General features: G+C 45.1%; 1 protein-coding gene across 4 annotated transcripts in view; it reads left to right on the plus strand.

Annotated features, from left to right (window-relative positions):
- The window catches only part of AOC1 (amine oxidase copper containing 1), a 130,651-nt gene that overhangs the window by 63,396 nt on the left and 40,450 nt on the right, over positions 1-26,805 (plus strand). Inside the window, exon 1 of one of the 4 annotated variants that reach the window (XM_083186540.1) lies at positions 8,048-8,112. The exons of 2 other annotated variants lie outside the window; for them this stretch is intronic. In XM_083186540.1, coding sequence (XP_083042666.1) covers positions 8,063-8,112 — 50 coding nt within the window. In that variant the 5' untranslated portion in view covers positions 8,048-8,062. Of the gene's footprint in view, positions 1-8,047; positions 8,113-13,192; positions 13,258-26,805 lie in introns of those variants that run through there. One more of the 4 variants, XM_083186541.1, reaches the window with a different exon arrangement.

Raw genomic sequence — 26,805 nt, forward strand, 5'->3', positions numbered from 1 at the left:
AGGTACTGCTGCTGCCCATCTGCTTCTGCCCCCTGCTGGGGTCGGTTCCAGAAAGTCTGGAAGTAGCCAAGATATGCATAGCAGAGTCAACACAAGATATAAAACACAGTCTGATTACATTATGTGGTGGTCACCCCCTGTGGACAACCCTCCTGTTGATAGTAGGGGAATTTGATCACCCCCTGTGGTGATTGTCCTTCAGCTATCCCCCTCATGTAAACAGCAGGAACAATAATCGGCTGATTACATTATGGGCTGATCACCCCCTGTGAAGATTGTCCCTCAGCTTCCACCCTCCTGTGATAGCAGGAACAAAAGTATGGTAATGGGACATAACCTTTTGGTGAATTATTTCCTGGGTATTTCCTGGCAGACCATATTAGGGCAAGAGCGATCTGATCTGGAACTACACACACATATAGGGAGTATATAGACATATATGGAGAACAAGAGGGTACCGACGGACTAAAATAGTACATTAATTACTACACCTAATAAAATATAGTAATTACAGATTTACAGTGAGTATGATAACCTCACACATACATACATACATACACTGTACATACATACACACACTAATATACTGTACACACACACACACATATATCCAGATGTCTGTCCGAAGAACCCTGCCACATACATACATACATACATACACTGTACATACATACATACTGTACATACATACATACATACATACACTGTACATACACATACTGTACATAAAAACACATATACATACTGTACATACACACACACACACACACACACATATATCCAGATGTCTGTCCGAAGAATCCTGACACACACATATACATACTGTACATACATATACTGTACATACACACACATATATCCAGATGTCTGTCAGAAGAACCCTGACACACACATATACATACATACATACATATACTGTACATACATACACATACATACATACATACATACATATACTGTACATACACACACATACATATACTGTACATACATACACACACATACATACATACATACACAAACACATATCCAGATGTTTGTCAGAAGAGCCCTGACACACAAATATTCATACATACATATACTGTACATACATACACATACATACATACATACATATACTGTACATACACACACACATACATATAATGTACATACATACACATACATACATACACATACATACATACATACATACATACATATACTGTACATACATACATACATACACATACATTCATACATATACTGTACATACATACATACACATACATACATAAATACATACATATACTGTACATACACACACATATATATACTGTACATACACACACATACATACATACATAAATACATACATACATATACTGTACATACACACACACATATACTGTACATACATACACAAACACATATCCAGATGTTTGTCAGAAGCACCCTGACACACACATATACAAACATACATATACTGTACAGATGTAATACCCCAGAAGCTGGGTGCCGCGCAAGCACCCTCAGCAGGGGAAGAGTTAACCCAGGGAGAGGAGAGGGGCGGGGACGGCCTGGAACAGACAGGACAGGCTAGGCCCTGATTGGCCGGGTTAAGCGGGAGCACGGCAGGAAGAGGAGGAGTGGCGTGTGACGCGAGGAGGGAGGAGAAGGACGAGGCAGCGTGCGCAGGGACGGAGCGAAGCGGTGTGTCAGAGAGAGACGCGGCCGGAGGTAGCAGAGCGGCCGGGAAGACGGAGCCGACTACCGGGAGAGAGGAGACGTCAGGGGTGCGACGCCTCCAGGGGTAGATTTATTATAGCGGCGCCTATCGCGCCGCTATAACAGTTCCTGCTTCGCCTCATTAGCGAGGCGAAGCAGGAGGGGACACCGACAAGATCTACTAAGATCTTGCTGCCGGAGCGGGGGAGCGCTAACTCCCCCCTCCGGCGATGTCCCTCCTGGAGACAGCGCATCAGTTAATACTGATGCGCCGTCTCCTTCCCCCCCGGCCGGCTGACTGCGCATGCGCGGGATCTCGCTAGTCTCGCGAGATCCCAGCGCAGCTCATCCCCAGCAGCAGGGACAGCGCTGTCCCTGTTGTTAGGTATAGGGCATCGTCGTCTGCAGCTGGCGAAGTCGACAGCTGCAGGTGTCTCCTTCCCCCCCGGCCGGCTGACTGCGGAGTTCATAAATCTGGCAGGAGGCAGGGGCGCAGTGCAAAACATCGCCCCTGCGCTATGCCTCCTGCCCCACACCGCCGGCGTTAGAGTAAACGCTCGGCGGGTGTGATAGATCAGGGGAAGCGCTATCCCCTGCTATAACGCACGGGGATAGCGCATATTCCCCTGATCGACGTTTAATAAATCTACCAGCCAGAGCGGTGCTGTGACCACCGCCTGACCCCAGCATACGGCGCGGAAGCGGGACCCAACCAGGGACACGGGGAGTCCGATCCCCTCCACTGCGACTACCCCTGGTACTGCCGCACACTGCCCAGCTGACACCCCAGCATCTGAGGGGAGAGAAGTGTTGCCCTCGACCAGACTCACCTATCCGCAGGCCCGGCGTGGCCAGGAGGAGCGGCCGCCATCTTGAGAGAGCCGAGCAGTAAGGAGGAGTGGCCGCCATCTTGTCACCTCCTTGGAGAGGAGGCAACAAATCGCGAGTAGGCCTTTGAGCCCTTGAAGGGTGCACCCTCACCAGGCTAGCCTCACTAGGGCAGTTCCTTGCCAGCAGAAAACAACCCTGTTGCCCACGGCCCGGCCAACGAACAGCTAACCTCCCATTCACACCCGCCAACCCCAGACCCGTACCTCACCCAAGTGACCTTTACCCCCTTCTCTAACCCCCGTCAGTAAGGAAACTCGACCACTATAAGGGCCCGGAGGCCTCCTTACTGTTTTGGACACTAAACATTTGCCTATCCTTATTGGGAACCCTTGAGAGACCTTTCCCCGTTGGCCCAGGACTGTTACAAGGACGCAAGGCCATATTTAGTCCCTCGCTACCCCACCCGCCGGATAAGTGCACCACCACGGGCCCCATCGCAAACCCCTATGCATAGGTCAGGTCGCTAGGGCCTGTAAAGCAGGACATCGCTGAGTGATAGGGAAGAGGTGTCAGGGATAGTTAAACAGGTTACCGGTGACCTTAGCTTAGTTTGGATACGTAAATAGTAAATCTGTGTATTGTTCGGGGAATTGAACCACACCTAAGTGCCTTACGTATGTTAGAGAAAAGTGTTGTGTGGTAAGGGAAAAGTGTCGTAAAACATTTCCTATTTTTTAAAGGTTTATTGCGCTGTAAAACATTGCTGCAGAGTGTTTTCATTTCATTTGAAGTCTGTTGTGCTCCAAAGTGTTTCTTATTGTCCGAGTTAACTGTATTGTAAAACCTTCCTGGCTATTCGTCTAAGCGTAGTATTGTAAAACATTTCCAGTTTCCTGAAATTCTTCCTCCTCTAAGGGGAAAATAAAGAAAGTGTTGTACTGCAACCGTTGTCTGTATCCATCCAAGGTCACTCCTACCCCGGGAACCAAGAACCTCCCTTGACCACTCAGCGCTCGTTACACATACACATACTTACATATACTGTACATAAACACACATACATATACTGTACATACACACACACATATCCAGATGTTTGTCAGAAGAACCCTGACACACACATATACATACATACATACATATAATCAGAATCAGAATCATCTTTATTGGCCAGGTATACTTGCGTATGCTTGGAATTTTTTGTGGTAACAGTGCAGCATCAATCAGGGAACACAAAGGGGGTGGGAAGAGAGGCATAAACATACATCACATACATTTCACATGTATCTAGAACAGTTCGAGTTAGTATTTAGTATTTGGTACGTTCAATACGGTTTAGTTGGTGGACAGCTATTGGGAAGAAGCCTTTTGTAGTTCTTGTCGTCTTTGCTGGGATGGACCTAAAACGTCTGCCTGACGGAAGGGGTTCAAACAGGTTGTGGCCAGGGTGTAGCTTGTCCGCCAAGATCTTTCCTGTACGCTTATTGACCCTGGCTAGGTATAGTTCTTGGACAGTGGGGAGCTCCGCCCCAATGATCTTTTCTGCCATCCTCACCACTCTTTGCAACTTTCGTCTGTCATTCTCGTTTGCTCCTCCGAACCAGATTGTGATCGAGGAGCAAAGGACAGACTCTACTATGGCAGTGTAGAAGATGAGCAGCAGCTCCTGCGGGATGGTGAATTTCTTGAGTTGCCTCAGGAAGAACAACCGCTGCTGAGCCTTCATGACAGTTGTAATGATGTTGGGACCCCATTTGAGGTCGCAGGAAATCTTTGTTCCTAGGAATTTGAAGGAGTCGACCCTCGACACTACTCTGTCAGAGGTCAAGGTTGTTTCCGCTACACCATTTAGTTAGCCGATCCAGTCTGTATGCCGACTTGTTTCCATCCAGGATTAGGCCGATAACCGTTGTGTCGTCTGCAAATTTTATAATTTTTACTGACTGTTCTGCTGAGGTGCAGTCGTTTGTGTAGAGGGAGAAGAGCAGGGGGGAGAGGACACATCCTTGAGGGGCACCGGTGGTAATTGTGCATGTGTTTGAAATGAATGCGCCTGCTTTCACCGCCTGTTTCCTTTCAGTCAGGAAGTCAGTGATCCAGGAGCATGTAGGTTCTGGGACTCCTAGTGAACGGAGTTTTAGCTCCAGGATGTGAGGGATGATAGTGTTGAATGCCGAGCTGAAATCAACAAATAGTATCCTTGCATAGGTGCCTGGACTGTCCAGGTGCTGTAGAATGTGGTGCAGCCCTAGGTTGACTGCATCCTCGACACTTCTGTTTGCTCGGTAGGCAAACTGCAGGGGGTCGAGGTGAGCATTTGTAACAACTCTCAGGTGGTTCAGCACCATACGTTCAAGCGCTTTCATGACCACCGATGTTAGTGCAATCGGCCTGTAGTCATTGAGGTCTTTCGCAGTTGAGCTCTTGGGAACCGGGACGATAATTGAGCCTTTGAAGCAGGTGGGGACCTTGCACATTTCTAGTGAAGTGTTGAAAATCCTGGTAAAGATAGGGGCGAGCTGTGTTGCACAGGTCTTGAGGGCAGATGGAGACACTCCGTCTGGGCCTCCAGCTTTCCTAGGGTTGACCCTCTTGAACATTCCTTCTACCTCTGTTTGGTCCACCTGGAGAGTCTGGGGGTGGCAGTTTTGGATGGAGGGTGGGCAAGCCGTTTTGCCCCGGTCAGGGGTAGGACTGATGCAGGTAGCTTCCTTCTCGAACCTGCAGTAGAAATCGTTCAGCTCGTTCACTAGTTTCTGGTGCATGGTGGAGGGGGTTCGAGAGATCTTGTAGTTGGTTATAGCTTGCATGCCTCTCCAAGCTGACGCGGGGTCGTTGGTTGACAGGTTGTTCGCCAGCTTGTCTGAGAATCTTTTTTTTGCCAGCTTGATTTCCCGTGTTAGGGAGTTCCTGGCCTGTTTGTACAGGACAATATCACCACTGCGATAGGCTTCTTCCTTTGCCCGACGGAGCTTCCTGAGTTGACCGCTGAACCATGGCTTGTTGTTGTTGAAGGTGCGTGCTGTTTTGATTGGCACGCACAGGTCCTCGCAGAAGCTGATATAGGCTGTCACTGTGTCGGTCAGATTGTCTAGGTTTGTAGCGGAGGATTCAAAGACTCCCCAGTCTGTGCATTCGAGACAGGCCTGAAGCTTCATTTTTGCCTCGTTTGTCCAGCTTTTGACTGATCTGACCACTGGTTTAGCTGACCTTAGCTTCTGGGTGTAAGTTGGTAGAAGGTGGACTATGCAATGGTCAGAGAGGCCCAGAGCTGCCCGGGGGATAGCCCGGTAAGTAGACTTGATAGTGGTGTAGCAGTGGTCTAAGGTACGTCCTTCCCTGGTGTGGCATCTGACTTGCTGTCTGTACTTCGGTAGCTCTTGGGACAGGTTGGCACTGTTGAAGTCGCCCATCACTATAAGCAGTGCTTCCGGATGTTTGAGTTCTGTGTCTGTTATCCTTGTGGCCAGTTGGAGTTGGGCTTCTTTCGCATTTCCTTGGGGAGGTATATACACCCCCACCAGGACTATTGAGGCAAATTCCCGGGGGGAGTAGAATGGGTTGCATTTAATGATGTCTCCAGTTGAGGGCTGCTTGATTTACTCAGAGTTTTTACGTCGGTGCACCACCCTTCATTTATGAAGAAGCAGATACCTCCTCCCTTGGTTTTTCCGGTGAGCTCCTTGTCGCGGTCAGCCCTGAGGAGACTGTAGCCCGGCAGCATCACCGAGGAGTCGGCAATGAGTTCATCTAGCCATGTCTCAGTAAAGCATAGGATAGATGAGCCAGCAGTGCCTGATCTTGCATCATTTATGAGCAGGGACAGCTCATCCATCTTGTTTACAAGGGATCGGGTGTTCGAGAGTAGGATAGCTGGGAGTGCAGATCTGTGACCTCTGCGTCTCCACTTAGCTAGGGCCCCAGCACGGTGGCCCCTCATGCGAGTCCTGAGCCTCACATATCTTCCTGTCAGCCTAGCTGTTAGGTGGGGGGCCCCTCCAGGCCACTTGGCGGTGGTAGGGGCATGTCTGTTCCTACTGGAGGGAGCCAGCGGCCTGGCTGGGATTGCCCTCATTGTTGTCGGGGGCTCCGTTCTGGCTATCTTCTCAGGTGGGCACTGAGTCACACCACTTCCTTTTTGGGCCTCCATAAGTAGGCCCTGGGGGTTTACTTTTCTGCTACCTCTGTGAATGGTTCTCCATGGTCGCCGGTCCACTCTCCAGCAACTGCCATTCAACTTTGCTGCATCCTTTCTGCACAGGGCAGCAAGGGCAGCATGGACTGTGAGGGCTGCCGATCTGCCCACGTCCCGCTCCGTCAGGCTCATATGGGTGGTCTGCACCAGGGGTGAGCTCCATTTCAGAAGGGCTTCTCTGCTGTGCTTGGTTACCACACTTGGCAGGGTCATCACACTCGAGGACAAGGACAGGGGGAGACAAGGGGAGACATGTAGTTTGGTTGAGCTGCACAGCTCCGAGGCAGCCTTCTGCGGCGCCATATTTGTGGTATCCGGTATGATGAAAACACTTTTACTGAAGTCTGTGAGTGCTCCAGGTTATTGCTGTGTTTGGTTGCTTCTTTCTTGTACAAAGATGTATTTTGGACAGATATTGATTAAATAAACTACAAGTAACTTTCCTTTTCAGTTGCTAATTTAGTGATTTAGTCACACAAGTTATTCAGGAACAAAGCAGGCTTGTGGAGAGGTGTTAGAAGCCATTGCCCATGTAGGTGTGAAATCCCAGTGTAAGGCTTTTGAAGTGTATATGCTTTGTATAGATAACATGTCTCTTGGGAATAAACTGGGGCCCTGTGTGATTGTGGAATCCAGGGGCTGGGGATATTGTATTTTAGATACTGTACATACATACACATACTGTACATACACACACATACATATACTATACACACACACACACACATATCCAGATGTTTGTCAGAAGAACCCTGACACACACATATACATACATACATATACTGTACATACCCACATACATATACTGTACATACATACACATACATACATACATACATACATACATACATACACATACTGTACATACACACACATCCAGATGTTTGTCAGAAGAACCCTGACACACACATATACATATATACATATACTGTACATACACATACATATACTGTACATACATACACATACATACATACACATACTGTACATACACACACATCCAGATGTTTGTCAGAAGAACCCTGACACACACATATACATACAGTGGTGGATTCAGGGGAGGGGGGCACCCGGGCACATGCCCCCTGTCATTTTGTAGCTTAGGACGAGGGCTTTCCAACGAGCCCAGCCCGGTGTCTCTAGCCCCCCCCCCCCCCACGGGAACCGGAGATATCGCCTGGTAAAGCTGTAACGTTTTTTTCCCCATAGGATAATATGGTACCCGGCAATTCCGACCCCCACCCAGTTCCGACGGCTGCCAGTTCCCTCCCTGGCATCACAGAAGCTTGTGCTTGATTTCATTCAATTCCAAATCGCTGGGTCTTCAATATGATACCAGGCTGGTCCATATCGGTCAATCGGATAAAGAGATATTGCATGTAAATCGATTTTTTTATTTTTGAAATGTAATTTCATGGCTGTTCATGTTCTTTGAGGGCAGAATACTCTGGAACCAAACGTTCCATTTTCTCTGGACCAAAATTATTCAAAGCCCACTCAAAAGTTCTTCAATATGATACTAGTCTCATGTAAATGGGTCAGTTGGTTCCGAAGATATAGCCGGTTAAATGAGATATCTGGTTAAAGGGGGGAGGGGTGGATTTCTCTCCCCCTCACACCAGAAAATGCAGGGACTAGGCTGGTGTAAAAGAGGCCAACCTGGGAATGCATTTTCTGGTGTGAAAGGGGTATTATTTCAAATAGCCGGGACCTGCAGTGCTTGGAGTACAGCCAGGCTCTGCCACTGTCAGTGGCTATCACTTCTGCCTGGTGGTGGCTGTCCCCCATTTACCAACGAGCATGTATTCCCCCTTGGCAATGAGCATGTAATCCTACATGGCAACGAGCATGGAACCACTGGCAATGAGCATGGAACCCTTGGCAATGAGCATGTAGATAAGCAGCACTTATGTAGCATCATTTTTAATAGGCATTATGGTGTTTTGCATAATACATAATGGACAAAATGGCATGTAACTTAACGTGTAATGGACATTATGGTGTAAATGTGTAATGCCCGCCTTTGGTGGACAATGTCCCAGTTTATGAAGCGTATTGTACTGTACATACACACACATATATCCAGATGTCTGTCCGACGAACCCTGACACATACATACATACATATACTGTACATACACATACTGTACATACACACACATATACATACTGTACATACACACACTCATATACTGTACATACGCACACATATATCCAGATGTCTGTTCGAAGAACCCTGCCACATACATGCATATACTGTACATACATACATACATACATACATATACTGTACATACAAACACATATACATACTGTACATACACACACACACATATAACCAGATGTCTGTCCAAAGAATCCTGACACATACATACACATACATACACATACTGTACATACACACAAATATATCCAGATGTCTGTCAGAAGAACCCTGACACATACATACATACATACATACATACATACATATACTGTACATACACATACTGTACATACACACAAATATATCCAGATGTTTGTCAGAAGAACCCTGACACACACATATACATACATACCATAGGCGAATCTAGAATTATGATAATGGGTGGTCCCAGATCTAGATATAACAGTAGGGGGAACTTTGTGCGGCGTAGCCGCGTGGCAAAAGCGGGCTTGACCACATGGGAAGGAGGCCTGGCATCACAAAAAGGGTGTGGTATTACACTTTAGATCATACACAGTAATGCCCATTACACATTTTAGCAAACTCCGTAATACCCATTACACATAAAGCCACACGCCGTAATGCCAATTACACATAAGGCCACACACCATAATGCCTATTACACATTGGGCCACACATCATGATGCCCATAACATACTATATAACAAACCGTAATGCCCATTACATATTTGCCACATAAGTGATGCTTACCTACGTGCTCATTGCTAGGGGGTTCTTGCTTGATGGCACCATAGTACCCATTACACATGATGCCGCACACCATAGTACCCATTGCACATGATGCCGCACACCATAGTACCCAATACACATGATGCCACACACCATAGTACCCATTTCACATAATGCCGCACACCATAGTACCTATTACACATGATGCCGCACACCATAGTACCCATTACACATGATGCCGCGCACCATAGTACCCATTACACATGATGCTGCACACCGTAATGCCCCTTACACATGATGCTGCACACCATAGTACATAATACACATGATGCCACACACCATAGTACCCATTACACATGATGCTGCACACCATAGTACCCATTACACATGATGCTGCGCACCATAGTACCCATTACACATGATGCCGCACACCATAGTACCCATTACACATGATGCCGCGCACCATAGTACCCATTACACATGATGCTGCACACCGTAATGCCCCTTACACATGATGCCGCACACCATAGTACCCATTACACATGATGCCGCACACCATAGTACCCATTACACATGATGCCGCATACCATAGTACCCATTAAACATGATGCTGCACACCATAGTACCCATTACACATGATGTTGCACACCGTAATGCCCCTTACACATGATGCCGCACACCATAGTACCCATTACACATGATGCCGCACACCATAGTACCCATTACACATGATGCCGCGCACCATAGTACCCATTACACATGATGCTGCACACCGTAATGCCCCTTACACATGATGCCGTACACCATAGTACATAATACACATGATGCCACACACCATAGTACCCATTACACATGATGCCGCACACCATAGTACCCAATACACATGATGCCGCACACCATAGTACCCATTACACATGATGCCGCACACCATAGTACCCATTACACATGATGCCGCACACCATAGTACCCATTACACATGATGCCGCACACCATAGTACCCATTACACATGATGCCGCACACCATAGTACCCATTACACATGATGCCGCACACCATAGTACCCATTACACATGATGCCGCACACCATAGTACCCATTACACATGATGCCGCACACCATAGTACCCATTACACATGATGCCGCACACCATAGTACCCATTACACATGATGCCGCGCACCATAGTACCCATTACACATGATGCCGCACACCGTAATGCCCCTTACACATGATGCCGCGCACCATAGCACCCATTACACATGATGCCGTACACCATAGTACCCATTACACATGATGCCGCGCACCATAGTACCCATAACACATGATGCCGTACACCATAGTACATATTACACATGATGCCGCACACCATAGTACCCATTACACATGATGCCGCGCACCATAGTACCCATTACACATGATGCCGCGCACCATAGTACCCATTACACATGATGCCGCGCACCATAGTACCCATTACACATGATGCTGCGCACCATAGTACCCATTACACATGATGCTGCACACCGTAATGCCCCTTACACATGATGCCGCACACCATAGTACCCATTACACATGCCGCACACCATAGTACCCATTACACATGATGCCGCACACCATTGTACCCATTACACATGATGCCGCACACCATAGTACCCATTACACATGATGCCGCGCACCATAGTACCCATTACACATGATGCCGAACACCATAGTACCCATTACACATGATGCCGCACACCATAGTACCCATTGCACATGTTGCCGCATACCATAGTACCCATTACACATGATGCCGTATACCATAGTACCCATTACACATGATGCCGTACACCATAGTACCCATTACACATGATGCTGCACACATAATGCCCCTTACACATGATGCTGCACACATAATGACCCTTACACATGATGCTGCACACATAATGACCCTTACACATGATGCTGCACACCGTAATGCCATTTACACATTAAGCCACACATTATGCGTAATGCCCCCACATACCGCTACTTGTAGCGTCCCTTGAGCAATGCCCCCAAAAGTGCCACTTACTGTAAATTTTTATATGAGCCTTCGCTGCTGCTGCAGGGAGAGATGGAGAGCGGTGCAGCTGCTTCTATGGGGAGAGGAGCAGAGCGCAGCGCAGAGCACGCTCCCACTCCCCTCCTGGTGTCCCCTCTAGCCGAGTGAACATTTGAAATATTGTGCGCGCTGTTGTTGTGCGTGACGTTGGGGGAGCACGCCGGGCGCCGGCACCACATGATTAAAGGGGGGGGGGGGCGGGCTGAGGTGAAAGCGGGGAGAAGAATTGGAGTGGAAGATACAGGGGTGACAGTCATTGGCAGCTGGGCAGAGAGCTGGGGGCTGGCCGGCTGTATTCAGAGCACTGCAGGCCACGGCTGTTTGAAATAATACCCCTTTCACAACAGAAAATGCAGGGATTTACCCGGGAATATGGTCCTAGGATCATGGTGTGAGGGGGAGAGACAACCACTCCCCTCTCCCTACCCCCTTAACCAACCAGCTATATATTCGGAACCAACTGACCCATTTACATGAGACCAGTATCATGTGAAGAACTTTTGAGTTGTCTTCGAATGATTTTGGTCCCGTGAAACTGGGCTGTTTGGTTCCTGAGAAATCTGCCCTCAAAGAACATAAACAGTCATGAAATTACATTTAAGAAATAAAAAAAACAGTTTAACCTCAATGTCCCTGGAACCAATTAACCCATATGGATCCAGCCTGGTATCAGATTGAAGGCCCAGCCATTTGGGCTCGACTGAGATCAACCTCGAGCTTCAGTGATGCCGAAGGGGGAACTGGCAGCCGTTGAACTGGGTGGGGGTCGGAATTAGCGGGTCCCATGTTATCCTATAGGGAAAACATTCCAGCTTTGCCTGGCCGTATTTCCGGTTCCCAGGGGGTAGAGACACGGGGCTGGGCTCGTTGGAAAGCCCCATCCCTCAGCTACAAAATGGGCTAATGGGTGGTCCTGTGCACCCCCGGACCACCCCCTAGATTCGCCTATGTACATATACTGTACATACATACATACACATACATATACTGTACATACTGTACACACACATACATATACTGTACATACATACACACACACACATCCAGATGTTTGTCAGAAGAGCCCTGACACACAAATATACATACATACATATACTGTACATACATACACATTCATACATATACTGTACATACATACACATACATACATACATACATACATACAGTACATACATACATATACTGTACATACACACCCACATACATATCCAGATGTTTGTCAGAAGAACCCTGACACACACATATACATACATACATATACTGTACATACACACACACACACATATCCAGATGTTTGTCAGAAGAACCCTGACAGTATGTGTATGTATGCATGTATGTATGTGTATATCGCTTGGCAAAGCTGTAACGTTTTTTTCCCCATAGGATAATATGGGACCCGTCAATTCCGACCCCAACCTGGTTCCGATGGCTGCCAGTTCCCTCCCTGGCATCAAAAAAGTTTGTGCTTGATTTCATTCAATTCCAAATCGCTGGGTCTTTAATATGATACCAGGCTGGTCCATATCGGTCAATCGGTTCCAGAGATATTGCGTGTAAAGCGATTTTTCTTATTTTTTAAATGTAATTTCATGGCTGTTCATGTTCTTTGAGGGCAGATTACTCTGGAACCAAACGTTTCAGATTCACTGGACTAAAATTTATTCAAAGCCCACTCAAAAGTTCTTCAATATAATACTTGTCTCATGCAAATGGGTCAGTTGGTTCCGAAGATATAGCCGGTTAATGAGATAACTGGTTAAAGGGGGGGAGGGGTGGTTTTCTCTCCCCCTCACACCAGAAAATGCAGGGACTAGGCTGGTGTAAAAGGGGCCAACCTGGGAATGCATTTTCTGCTGTGAAACGGGTATTATTTCAAATAACCGGGACCTGCAGTGCTCTGAATACAGCCAGGCTCTGCCACTGTCAGTGGCTATCACTTCTGCCTGGCGGCGGCTGTCCCCCATTTACCACAAGCATGTATTCCCTGTTGGCAATGACCATGTAATCCCACATGGCAATGAGCATGGAACCTCTGGCAATAAGCATGGAACCCATGGCAATGAGCATGTAGAGAAGCAGCACTTATGTAGCATAATTTTTAATAGGCATTATGGTGTTTGGCATAATACATAATAGACATAATGGCGTGTAATGTGTAACGTGTAATGGACATTATGGTGTAAATGTGTAATGCGTGCCTTGTTGGCGTTTCTGCGATGGAATCTACCAATGATGTATGCAGCGGTCAGCTTCACATAAAAGATGGTCACAGGTGTTACCTTGCAATCAGATAGGATGAGTCTTGTAAAGGTATAACTTCTTTATGTATAACTGAGTAACAGGATCAATATAACATTACATAACATCAGCATTCAGTGGTATCTTGTTCACACAAGATGTCTGCTACATGTGCTTCTCCATTCCTTCTCTTAAGACAACAACAAACAGGAAAACATCAGAGAGATACAGGAATATAACTACAGACAAACAATACATATGACAGTATATCGCCATCTACTGTCCCTCCAGTGTACATACACATGTATATGCATATGAGTGAAACCCACAGTCTGTTGCACATATTCCAACACCCCTTCTCAACAGACTAGGTTTCTTCAATTAAACCCATTTTTAATGTAAGTCTCAAATGTCTCTCTCTGACAAGAGGCTTGGTCAGGATATCAGCTGTCATGTCTTCTGTCGGACAATAGTTCAACTCTATAAGACCTTGTTCTTGTAGATCCCTCAGAAAATGATGCTTGACATCAATATGCTTGGTTCTGGGATTTACTCTCTCAGTTTGCGCTAACGCAAGGCATCCTTGATTATCCGCATATATCTTGATAGGTTCTTCTTGATGCATACCTAGGTCTGATAATAGTTGCATTTACCATGTAACTTCTTGACTGGCGTGAGCTGCTGCTATGTACTCAGCTTCTGTAGATGACAGTGCTACAGAAGACTGTTTCTTGCTTGTCCAGCTGATTAATCCTTCTCCGATTGAGAATAGATATCCACTTGTGGATTTTCTGTCGTTTACATCTCCAGCCCAGTCTGAATCAACATGTCCTGTTAATTTTTGACCTTTGCTTGCTGAGAGTTTGAGTTTCTTGTTGATTGTTCCCTTTAAGTAACAAATTACTCTCTTAACTGCGTTCCAGTCCATCTGTGTTGGTTTGAAAACTTTCCTGCTTAATATCCCAACTGCTGTGGAAATGTCTGGTCTTGTGACGGTTGCAATATATAGCAATTTTCCTATAGCTTGTCTGTATAGATGGTTATCTTGTAATGGTGGTGTGCTTCACAACTGGAGCAAACGTTTCATCATAATCTTCTCCAAATTTCTGTGAATATCCTTTTGCTACTAATCTCGCCTTGTATCTTTCTACTTTTCCTTCAGTATCATATTTGACCTTAAATGTCCATTTGCATCCTATGGGCTTTTTATCTGCGGGTAGTCTGGTCAATGTCCATGTCTGGTTATCTTCCATTGACTTAATTTCTTCCTTTGCGGCTTCTAGCCATTTTTGTGCTTCTCTTTCTGAAAAGGTAGCAATTTCTTCCCATGATGTAGGTTCTTGTATGTTTATTGCCTCTGCTTTGTAAGATAAATGTACGGGTGCTTTACCTTTGTTTTCCCTTGAAGATCTTCTCACTTCTTCTGTTGTGTTTTCTTGAGTGTTGATGGTATTTGTCTTATATTGTATCTCAACTTCTTGAGTGATCTCTCTTTCATCTGTTTCATTGGATTCTACGGTTTCTTTTTCAGGAATTATGACATCGTCTCTTGGTTCCTCCACGAATGTCACACTGTTGCTTATGGTTATTCTATCATCTTTTCGATTTAAGATTCTGTAACCTTTTGAATGTTCACTGTAACCAACTAGAATTCCCTCTACGGCTCGATTCTGTAACTTACTCCGTTTTTCTGCGGCTTTGCATCCGAAAACTCTGATGTGCTTTAGGCTGGGTTTCTTACCATACCATAACTCATGAGGTGTCTTCTGTACTGCTCTGGAGAGTAGTCTGTTTTGAAGATAGGCGGCTGTCATTGCCGCTTCACCCCAATATTTATCAGGTAGTCCTGAATCCGTCAGCATACATCTGATCATTTCTGTTAACGATCGGTTCTTTCTCTCGGATACGCCATTTTGTTCTGGTGTGTACGGTACAGTTTTCTGATGCTCTATGCCGAGTCTCCTTAAGTACTGTTCTATTTTCTGCCCTGTGAACTCTCCTCCATTGTCACTTCGAAAAATTAGCATATTCCTCTTGAATCTGTTTCTGGTCATGGATACATAATCTTGTTGCTTGTCAAAGACTTCATCTTTGCTTCTTATAAGGTAAGTGACTGTGAACCTGGAATAGTCATCAGTAAATGTCAGCATGTACCTTTTGCCTCCCGATGTGCATATTTTCATAGGTCCGCATACATCACTGTGTACAAGATCTAATGGTTTTGAAGCTCTGCTTTCACTTTTCTTTGGAATTGTCATCCTTGTTGCTTTTGCTTTTATACAACACTGGCATGTCATCATTTCTGAACAGTTTGACACTGCGAGGTCCTTTGCTAGGTCTCTTCTCTGCATTTCCTTTATGCAATCTGGGTGTCTGTGTCCCAATCTTCTGTGCCACTTGTGAATGCAGTCTGCATGTTTCTGTGTACTTAGCTTTACTTGCTGTGCTGCAATATCTAAGCAATATAAGTGTTCTTTTATTCTGGCTGTGGCTAGTGTTTCTCTTCCATTTTGGATAAGACACTTGTTATTCTGGAATTTTACAGTAAGTCCTTTTTCTGATAAATTCTTTACTGACAATAGCGCCCCTTCTAGCTTAGGAACATATAGTACATCTGTAATTGGTATCTGTGTGTAGTTGCCATTACCCTTGGAGTATAGGAATTGACCTTTCCCTTTACCTTCTGCAATGATATTTGTTCCATCTGCCAGGTAGATAGTTTCCTTATGGTTCAAATCAAGTTCAGTGAAGAAGTCCTTGTTATTTGTCATATGACTAGTTGCTCCTGAATCTACATACCATTTGTCTGACAATTGGGTTACTGTCGCTTTAAATGTCCCATTCCAGTTATGTACACTTGTTTCTGTGAGTGTGGCTTTGGCTCTTTGTTTGTGAAATCTTTCAGGTGGTCTGTGCTGTTCTGATTTCCATATGGTACAATCTTTCCTTAAATGACCCAATTTCCTACATCTGAAGCATGCTCTTGCTTCCTTAGTGTGTGGCCTAGTGTCCACCATTTTAAGTGCTTTCTCTGTATCACTTTCAGTATTACACTCTGTAAGCTCCTTTCTGCGCTGATACTCCTCTATGAGCCTGTTCTTCACAAAGTCTAGTGTGATTTCTGCTTCAGGCCTCGTTTCTAGTGCATTTATTAGAGCACTGTATGTGTCTGGTAAACTGCACAGTAAAATAGCTACTATATGGTTGTTTTTAATTTCTTCTCCCATTGATCTGAGCTTTGTAGTTATCTCTAGTAGTGCAATAATGTGTTCTTGCATTGTCTTGTCTTTGTTAAACCTCATCTGGTATAACTTTCTTAATAGGAATAGTTTGCTGTTCAAACTTGACCTTTCATGCACTCTCTGCAAAGCTGTCCACATGTCTCTAGCTGTATGTTCATCACAGATGTGAATAAGTTGATCATCCTCCACTAGTAAGCTTATGGTTGCTCTAGCCTGTCTGTCCTTCTTATTCCACTGCTGATCCTCTCCTGCAGGTCTGTCTGCACTTATGACTTCCCATAAATCATCCCTTGTTAACAGCATTTCTACTTTAAACTTCCATGTCTGATAGTTTTCATTAGAAAGCTTGCTTGCAGCTAGTCTGAGATCTGTGTAATTAGCCATATCCCCTTTTGCATGAATCTCTCTATTCTTCTGTAGTATTAAACTTGTTTGTACTCACAGTTTTCCTCAGAGATTCTCCTGGGTGATTATTGTGTATTTTTACACAGTCTGCTGTCAGCGTCTGCTGGGACTTGTAGTGTTGCGCCTTCTCTGACTTGCAATACACTCCGGATTTCTTTTATCTTGTATATGCTTCAGCTTGTGTTGACTCCAGTCTGGGCCCATAACCTGTTGGCGTTTCTGCAATGGAATCTACCAATGATGTATGCAGCGGTCAGCTTCACATAAAAGATGGTCACAGGTGTTACCTTGCAATCAGATAGGATGAGTCTTGTAAAGGTATAACTTCTTTATGTATAACTGAGTAACAGGATCAATATAACATTACATAACATCAGCATTCAGTGGTATCTTGTTCACACAAGATGTCTGCTACATGTGCTTCTCCATTCCTCTTCTTAAGACAACAACAAACAGGAAACATCAGAGAGATACAGGAATATAACAGCAGACAAACAATACATATGACAGTATATCGCCATCTACTGTCCCTCCAGTGTACATACACATGTATATGCATATGAGTGAAACCCTCAGTCTGTTGCACATATTCCAACACATATTCCAACACGCCTTTGGTGGACAATGTCCCTGTTTATGAAGCGTATTGTGAATTTTGGCTCAATCCATTTGGACAAGTATAGTATTTGTTGCATAATGTGTAGAAGTTGTATATGGTGTTGTACACTACACTCAAGGACATGCCCCCTGTTGAGTGGCCACACCCCCTTTTCGGCGCCTGCACAACTACATCCTTCACTTTTGTCGCCATGGTGGGCCTGCGTACTTTAAACACCAGGGCCTATTTTTAATCCCATTCCCACCCTCTCTCTGCCACTCTCTTAGCATGTACACTGGCACCACTAACACCGCCCCTCCCCCACCTAAACCCTCTGTTATCATGGTGCCCCCCCCCCTGTCATTTTTTTTTTTATAACAACTTTTTATTAAGTCAAAGCATCATATCAAAACAAATTACATTGCTGTGTGTTCAGGCATGTAAGTCTAGAATCACATATTCATATACATGCTGTGGGGTTACATAGCAATCATGGGTTTCCTTATCATTATAACATGTGTGCTAAATATTATAAAACATATTATTCCAGGGCTAATGGAGGATCGTTGAGTACGTCCATTAGCTGTCCAACTCTATTTAGTCCCGCTCCACTCCAACTTGTTAAGAGGGGCGGAGCATTGCCATCATGAAATTGGGGGTTTCGTAAGAAGGGCAGATGTACAGTATGGTGTGGGTTCAAGTGAAAAGAGTGGCGTAAGGTTAGCCATACTTTGCGTGTGGACATTAGGAGGGGGTTGAGGTGTATTTCCGGAGGTATGTCCCTATCTTCTAGGTGTAGGAAGGCGGTTAGGGAGATATGAGGTAGAAAGTTTTGTTCTAGGGCGGTGTTAGCGTATGTGTGATTTGTGAGTAACCAGTCTTTAAGATATCTGAATATCGCCGCTTGGTTATATATCATTATGTCCGGGAAATTAATGCTGCCATTCCATTTGGGTTGAGTTAATTTTATCATTCCAATTCTTGCTCTTCCCCCGTTCCAGATGAAAGTTCGGAACATTTTCGTTACAGTGAGAATATTTGGTTTAGTAAGTAGAAGGGGCAAGACCTGGAGTTGATATAGGAGTTTGGGGAAGTATATCATTCGCAGGAGATTCGCTCTGCCCAAGTAGGACAATTGGAGATGGCCCATTCTGTTTAGATCCCTGGCAAGATTTTTAATAGTTTTGCTAATGTTGTAGGTATACAGGTTTTGTATATTTTTGGGCAGGATTATGCCATAATAGGTCAGGCGACCTTTAGCCAATCTCATGGGCAGTTGCGAAGCCCACTTGGGCCGTGTAAATCCCCGCTTCAAATACAGAATTTCGGACTTTTCCAAATTAATTTGGAACCCGGATAACCGACCTGCGTTACCTAGGAGTTCTAAGAGAGGGCGTAAAGAGATTTTGGGGTTTGCCATGTATATCAGTACGTCGTCGGCAAATGCGGTCGTTTTTATTTCCATGTTTCCTATGCGTATTCCCTGAAAAGTAGGCCAGGATTCGATTAGTCTGAGTATAGGGTCTAGGGAAAGGTTAAACAGGATTGGGGAAAGAGGACACCCCTGTCTAGTCCCTCTGTGCATCTGGATGGGTAAACTCTTAGTTCCGTTAATAAGTAAAGAGGTGTTTGGGGTGTTATAGAAGAATTTAACCAAATTTATGAAATGAGGTCCAAAAGAGTAGGCTGATAATGTTAAGAATAAGAAGGGCCAAGAAACTGTATCAAATGACTTATGGGCTTCTAGACTCAGCAACATATGTAGGGCATTGGGGTGGAGATTGGATGTAATTACCGAGGCAATTGCAGTGCGAATACCCCTAACGGACTGTCGCCCCGCGACAAACCCCATTTGGGTAGGTGAGATGATTTCCGAAAAGAAGGATTGTATTCTAGTAGCCATTATTTTAGATAGGAGCTTAAAATCCACGTTTAAGAGAGTGATAGGGCGATATGAGTCTAATTTTGTGGATTCACGGCCGGGTTTGAGAATCAAGGTCGTGTATGCCTCATTGAATGTGGGATAGGAGGGTTGGGATTTGTGGATAGTTTGATAGAGTTCTAATAATGTTGGGATAATGTCTGGCTGTAGTATTTTATAGTATTCTGCAGAAAATCCGTCTGGCCCGGGGATTTATTTGTTTGAAGGGATGAGATGGCTTGGGTCACCTCCTCAGCCGTGATGTCTTTGTCTAACATTTCTATTTGGGATTGAGAGAGAGGGTAGTCTAGAGTCCCTAAGTAGTTGGTCCATTTGTTCATAGTCTGGGGGGTCAGCCGAGTATAGTGTGGTATAAAAGGTTTGGAATGCGTCGACTATGTCGTGTGTCTTCGTTAGGAGTGGGGATTCCTTAGTTTGTTTTATAGATGTGATGTGATTTCTACGATGGAAAGTTTTTGTTAGATTTGCTAGTAAGCGTCCAGTGCGGTTGCCCCATCTGTAATACCTATTTTTCATGAAATCGAGGTGTCTTTGAGCTTGCGAGAGCAGGAAGTCCTCGAGAAGCTGTTTTGCCTGGTGGTAAGCTGTGTGGTTGTCCTCAGTGGGGTTAGAAATATAAGAGTGGAGACAAGAGTTCATGTTAGTATGAAGGGATTCATATTGTGCTTTGGAGGCTTTGTTTCGTTTAGCTATATACGCAATTATGTGTCCCCTCATTACCGTTTTTGCGGTTTCCCAAAATAGCACCGGAGTGTCCCAATGTTCTATGTTAGTGTCCATGTAATCCAGCCAGTGGTGTTTGAGATATTGGCGAAAGTTTTCTGAGTGAAAGAGGTATGAGGGAAATCTCCAGGATTTGTGACGGGGGTTTGTAGAGGATATGTTGAGGGATATGTTTATGGGGGCGTGGTCAGAGATCAGGATGTCTCCTATGTTAGCTGAAGTGACAGAGGGAACCAGGTGGTCTGCTATTAGGATGTAATCTATCCGTGAAAATGAGTGATGGACTCCCGAGTGGAATGTGTATGACTTATCAGTGGGGTGAAATATTCTCCATGCATCGGTTACATGCATTTGGGTTAGAAATGTGTTGAATGTCGTCCATATATTGGAAGAGGTAGACCGTGGGGGGGTAATTTGTCCAATATGGGATCTCCTATGAGTAGCGAGGAGTGTGGTCGTTGTGCTAGTAATTGAAAGATCTGGTGGAGAAAGTCTGGGGTCTGAGCGTTAGGGGCATATATATTCAGGATGGTGTAAGCTGAGTCTCCTATCCGAATGTCTAATAGCAGGAATCTACCCTCAGGGTCCAAAATTGAATCAGTAACAGAATAGACCAGTTTTTTAGAGAAGAGTATAGCTACTCCTCGTGATTTGGTGACGTAAGGGGCTGATATGCACTCTGCAATCCATGGTGCCCTAAGAGCAGTGGCGTAACTATATATTCTGCGCCCCCCCGCCAAATTTTTTCGGCGCCCCCCCCCCCGGCGCGACTGCGAACCCCCCCCCCTTCATACCCATACCTGTCGCGCTGCTGCCCGGCCGCATCTGCGTCACTGTCCCGTCACTCGCTCCCGGCACCGGCTCCTGCTGATAATGAAAAGTGACTCTTAGAAAATGGCTGCCAAAACTGTCTGCAATACGGGGGCAGCCATTTTCTAAGTGTCACTTTTCATTATCAGCAGGAGCCGGCGCCGGGAGCGAGTGACGGGCAGTGACCGCAGATGCAGCGTAGCGGGTAACTATAGCACCGCAGCCCCCCAGGCGCCCATAGTTACTCTGCGCCTCCCCGCCATGGCGGGGGCTGCGGTAGCTTAGTTACGCCAGTGCCTAAGAGTTGAGTCCTCACCGGCCTTCCAGTGGGTCTCCTGTAATAGGACTATATCTGGATTATGGTGTTTTAAGTGAGTCAATATTCTCCTCCTCTTTATTGGGGAGTTTAAGCCGCACACATTCCAAGATAGTATATTAATAGAATGTGGGGGGAGAATATGGTAGGGTCGTTGGAATGTGTGGTGTCATCCTACTCCAGCCTTGGCAAAGACACTAGAACAGAGATTAAACGTACAAGATGGCCCTCCATCCCAGCGAGTGGAAGACCATGCCTTGATAAATAGCAAAACCCATGTCTGGTAGATTAGACAAGCCTGATATAGCAATGTATTCCGAACAGCAATGACAGAAAGATCATATAATGTTAATAGCATGTGAAGCCTTGACAACATTTTCCATATTTTCCAAACCAAATTTTTGCGGTGCATTCTGATTGGTGTATCAGAACCGACCGGATTTAAACTATACAACAGTAATGATATGAACAAAAAGGCAAAAAAAGGGGGGGTGGGCAGCGCTGATTGGATTATTAAATTGGGTGCAATACTTGGCAAAAAATAAATGGGAGATTGGTTAGATCTATCACAGTTTTAATACATTTTCTAAAAACTACAAGCCAAAGAATACAGTCTAAAAACAAATGACAATAATGAGCATAAATAATAAAATTATCATCTCACCGAACCAAACCACATGGGGGTTAGACCCAGGAAGTCCCAAACATCCAGATGGATGGACACTGGTGGCGCCCACTTGGTGGTGGGGAAAGTCCAAAGTGTCCAATGATGGTTGTTGTACAGTCCCCAAACTTGCAATATGGAGGGAGGGCACAAAGGTGTTGATACCAGGAGTGGCCCAAGATGGCACGAATCACCAACTCCTATCGCCAGATCTTGTGGGCGGAATAGTGTCCTCAACCTCTACTATTGTTGCAGAGATATCTGTAATCCAATTGGTGGGGTGGAAGGGGGGGGGGCGGAAAGGGGGGCAAAAGAAGCTGGTGGTGGTCCTTCCGGGTAATTAGCTGGATCTGTTCCCTCAGGGTGGTTCACCTGTAATTGTGGTGAGGTAGGTGAGGCAGTAATGATATACCTAACAGTAACAAACTTAACATTAAGTAAAGTCTAGCATAGGGAGAAACAGTTAGTATTAACAGTATTGTGAAGGAGCTCAAGTGGCCACTGGTGATCTAGGAGAACCAATTGATGACATTAGGTGTGCCTTTGCGGCTTCAGGGTCGTCAAACAATAGGGTGCGCCCATTGTCCGTCACCCGTAATTTGGCCGGGTATAATAAAGCGAACCTCCTATGGGAGTCCACCAAGAATTTACATATTGGCGAGAACGCCTTGCGTTTCTGGGCTACTGCCACAGATAAATCTTGAAAGATGAGTACACAAATGCCATCAATTGTTAGTTGATCCATTTTCTTGTAAGCACGCAGTATGAGTTCTTTGGTTCTGAAGTCAAGATATTGTGCTATCACTGGGCTGGGGCGCGAGTTGGGATCAGATTTTTCTTGTCCAATTCTATGTACTCGTTCTATGTGGGGAAAATCAACTGTGTCCAATACGTCTAGGGCCAATAATAGTTTGGAAGTAAGATAGTCTGACAACATACTTGGTTTAATGCTTTCCGGAATACCTATGAATCGGAGGTTATTTCTCCGGTTTCTATTTTCTAAATCCTCAATTTTATCTTGGAGCTCTTGTATCATCATTGTTGAGGCGTCAGAGGAGGATTGTACATTGTTAATAGAATCCTCCGCATCACTCATACTTTGTTCAAGATCAGCAATGCGGGAGGTGTTAGATGCAACTTCTCTAACTGTAGTCTGGAAAGAGGTTTTAAATTCGTCCAGTTTTTTGTCAATATGTGGCATTAGGACTGACAGTATTTCCTGTGCTGTAGAGGAGAAGCCTGTCTGGCTATTTAAGAAGGGGTCATCGTCAGGTGGGGGGCTCACATCCGTAGTGGATTGTGTGGAGTGGGGGGTTAAAGGGGTCTGTCTAGCATTTCTATTGTGACCCATTTTGTGCTCGTCCAGTGATAAAGTGGGGTGTGAGCGTGACAGGGACAAAAATCTTTCCATTAACCAGATTTGGTATAAGGGGAGGTGGAGTAGGAATAGCAGAAGAGGGAGAGTCACCTGGATTACGGAATTTGGCGATGGTCAACACAGGTGGTGAGTTATAAGTTATTTTAATAGTAGGTTAACAGTACCAGGTGTCGTATTTGCCCCCCTGTTCACCCTATCTCCTCCGCTTCCAAAGCCACTAGGATCGGACAAATGAATTACAAGGCGGACTTGGACTCACCAGTGGGGGTCAGAGATAAAGGATAGTCACATATCACAATGTCATGTCATGGCAAGTGAGTGCCTCCCCCTGCTGAGTATTGAGGTCTACATTATGACTATGTAGCAGTAGTTTTGCGGCCGTAAGGGCGAGGAGTAGGGCCGGTATTTAAAGGGTTTACCCAGGTGGTGCTAATAATATGAGCAGGTACAAGATTCAGTGTATAGTAAGCACAGTTTGTTCTAAGCAGTAACAGAAAGGTTAAAACCCGGGTTTTTCCACAAGATAGCAGTGGGATACTAGTACATGTGTATTATAAAGAGTAATAGGTTTTCCAGTATCTTTGCAAGATTTAGAGTATGGAGCCACAGCTCCAAGAGATAAAGAACGCATGCTAAGAATTGTAAAGGCAGCAAGAAAAGATGGGGAGGTGGATGTCATCGTCCACCTAGGCACAAATGACCTGGTTAATGCTGAAGTCATGGCCGTAAAAGATGAATTTAGAAAGTTAGGAACCGCTCTAAAACAGGTGGCAACCACTGTAACTTTTTCAGAAGTATTGCCAGTACACCAAGGGGAAGATAGAACTCTGAGAATCAGAAACTTCAATGTTTGGCTAAGGAATTGGTGCAATGAGGAGAGATTTGGATATTTAGGTCAAAGTCAAGCTACCTGGCAAGACAGAGCCTTATATAAAAGTGATGGCCTGCACCCATCTTCAAGGGGAACGAGAATATTAAGAGAGAAGTTTGGAAGCTTCATAAGCAACTATTTAAACTAGCAGAGGGGGGCAGTGAACCAAATAAGACTGAAGAAATCTGCTCCCCCAACCTAGAGGTATTGTCTCTGCAGGCAAATGGAACAGAAAGCCTATCCACTGCAACAGAAGATAATGCCGATCAAAACCGAATAGATATAGGCAGAAAGATGAACAAAGCTAGCAGCAGGAGAAGCACAAACACAACTTTAAGAGCTATGTGTGCAAATGCTAGGAGCTTAGGAAATAAAATCCCAGAACTAATTGCAATAATGACAAGGGATGAACTGGATATTGTGGCTATGACAGAGACATGGTGCAATGAAAATCATGACTGGGACATAGCTATACCAGGATATACTTTATTTAGGAAGGACAGAATGGGAAAAATTGGAGGAGGTGTTGCAATATATGTGAAAAAATATATAAAGTCTACCTTAATACAAAGTATTGAAGAAAAAACTGAGGCCCTTTGGGTGACCATAGAAACAGGGGAGAAGGCGATTCTTTGTATAGGGGTGATCTACAGACCACCAGGTCAGAAAGAGGAACTAGACAAGAGTCTATTGCAGGACATCAATAAAATGGCATTAAAAGGAGAGGTGATAATCATGGGAGACTTTAATCTACCTGATGTAAACTGGGAGCTGCCTGTTGCAAGTTCCACCAGAAGTAGGGACATGCTGAATTCCTTGCAAGGAGCATCCCTCCAGCAATTGGTGAGGGAGCCCACTCGTAAGGACGCAATATTAGACTTAATACTTACAAATGGTGACAGAATATCTGACATAAATGTGGGTGAAAATCTGGGATCCAGTGACCATCAAGCAGTATGGTTCAAAATAAAGACAGAGACTGACTCATCGCACACAAAAACAAAGGTGTTAGATTTTAGGAAGGCTGATTTTGTAGAGATGGGAAACTCTGTAAGGGATTCTTTGGCAGAAGAGAAGAACTTGGAAGGAGTGCAGGATAAGTGGGAAAAATTAAAAAGTGCAATTCTAAAAGCAACAGAACTTTGTGTCAAAAGAGTTAGGAAAAACACAAGAAAAAGAAAGCCATTGTGGTTTGTGTAAGAAGTAGCAAGTAAAGTGCAAGCAAAAAAGTTGACCTTCAGCAAATATAAGCAGACGCAGAAGAATGAGGACAAAGAGGTGTATCTTGTTAGACAGAAGGAGGCTAAGAAGGTAATCAGATGTGCAAAGCACAGGCTGAAGAGAAAATGGCCCAGTCAGTGGGTAAAGGGGGGAAAACTTTTTTTAGGTATATAAGTGAAAGGAGAAAAACAAAAAGTAGAATAATAAGACTAAAGACAGAGAGTGGAAGTTTTCTTGAGGGGGACAATGTAATAGCAGATAATATTAATAATGGTACTCTTTACCTAGAACGGCGCCCGTCGCGGGCATCGCGGGTACATTTATGGCTACCCGCGACGCGACCGACGCGATGCCCGCGATTTTCCCATTGAAAACCATGTTAAACCTGAAAAATCGCGTCGGTCGCGTCGCGGCCGGCCATAAATGTACCCGCGATGCCCGCGACGCGATGCCCGCGATTTCCCATAGGGAACAATGTTAAAAGGCAGATTGACCGCGATTTTACCGTTAAATGCCTCAATGACCGCGATTTTGACATAGGAAACAATGTTAAATGGGCCACAGAGCCCAAATAGTCCCCCTGAAGTCTTAAATGGCCCCCAAAATTTTTAACGCCACCCCACGATCAACGTGAACCCGAAGCGTGGCGAGCGCAGCGAGCCCCGCGAGGGGCGGCGGTACGCGTCCTACGAC

Source organism: Crinia signifera, chromosome 5 (assembly GCF_055691185.1).
Source record: "Crinia signifera chromosome 5, ASM5569118v1, whole genome shotgun sequence".
Lineage (NCBI taxonomy): Eukaryota > Metazoa > Chordata > Amphibia > Anura > Myobatrachidae > Crinia > Crinia signifera.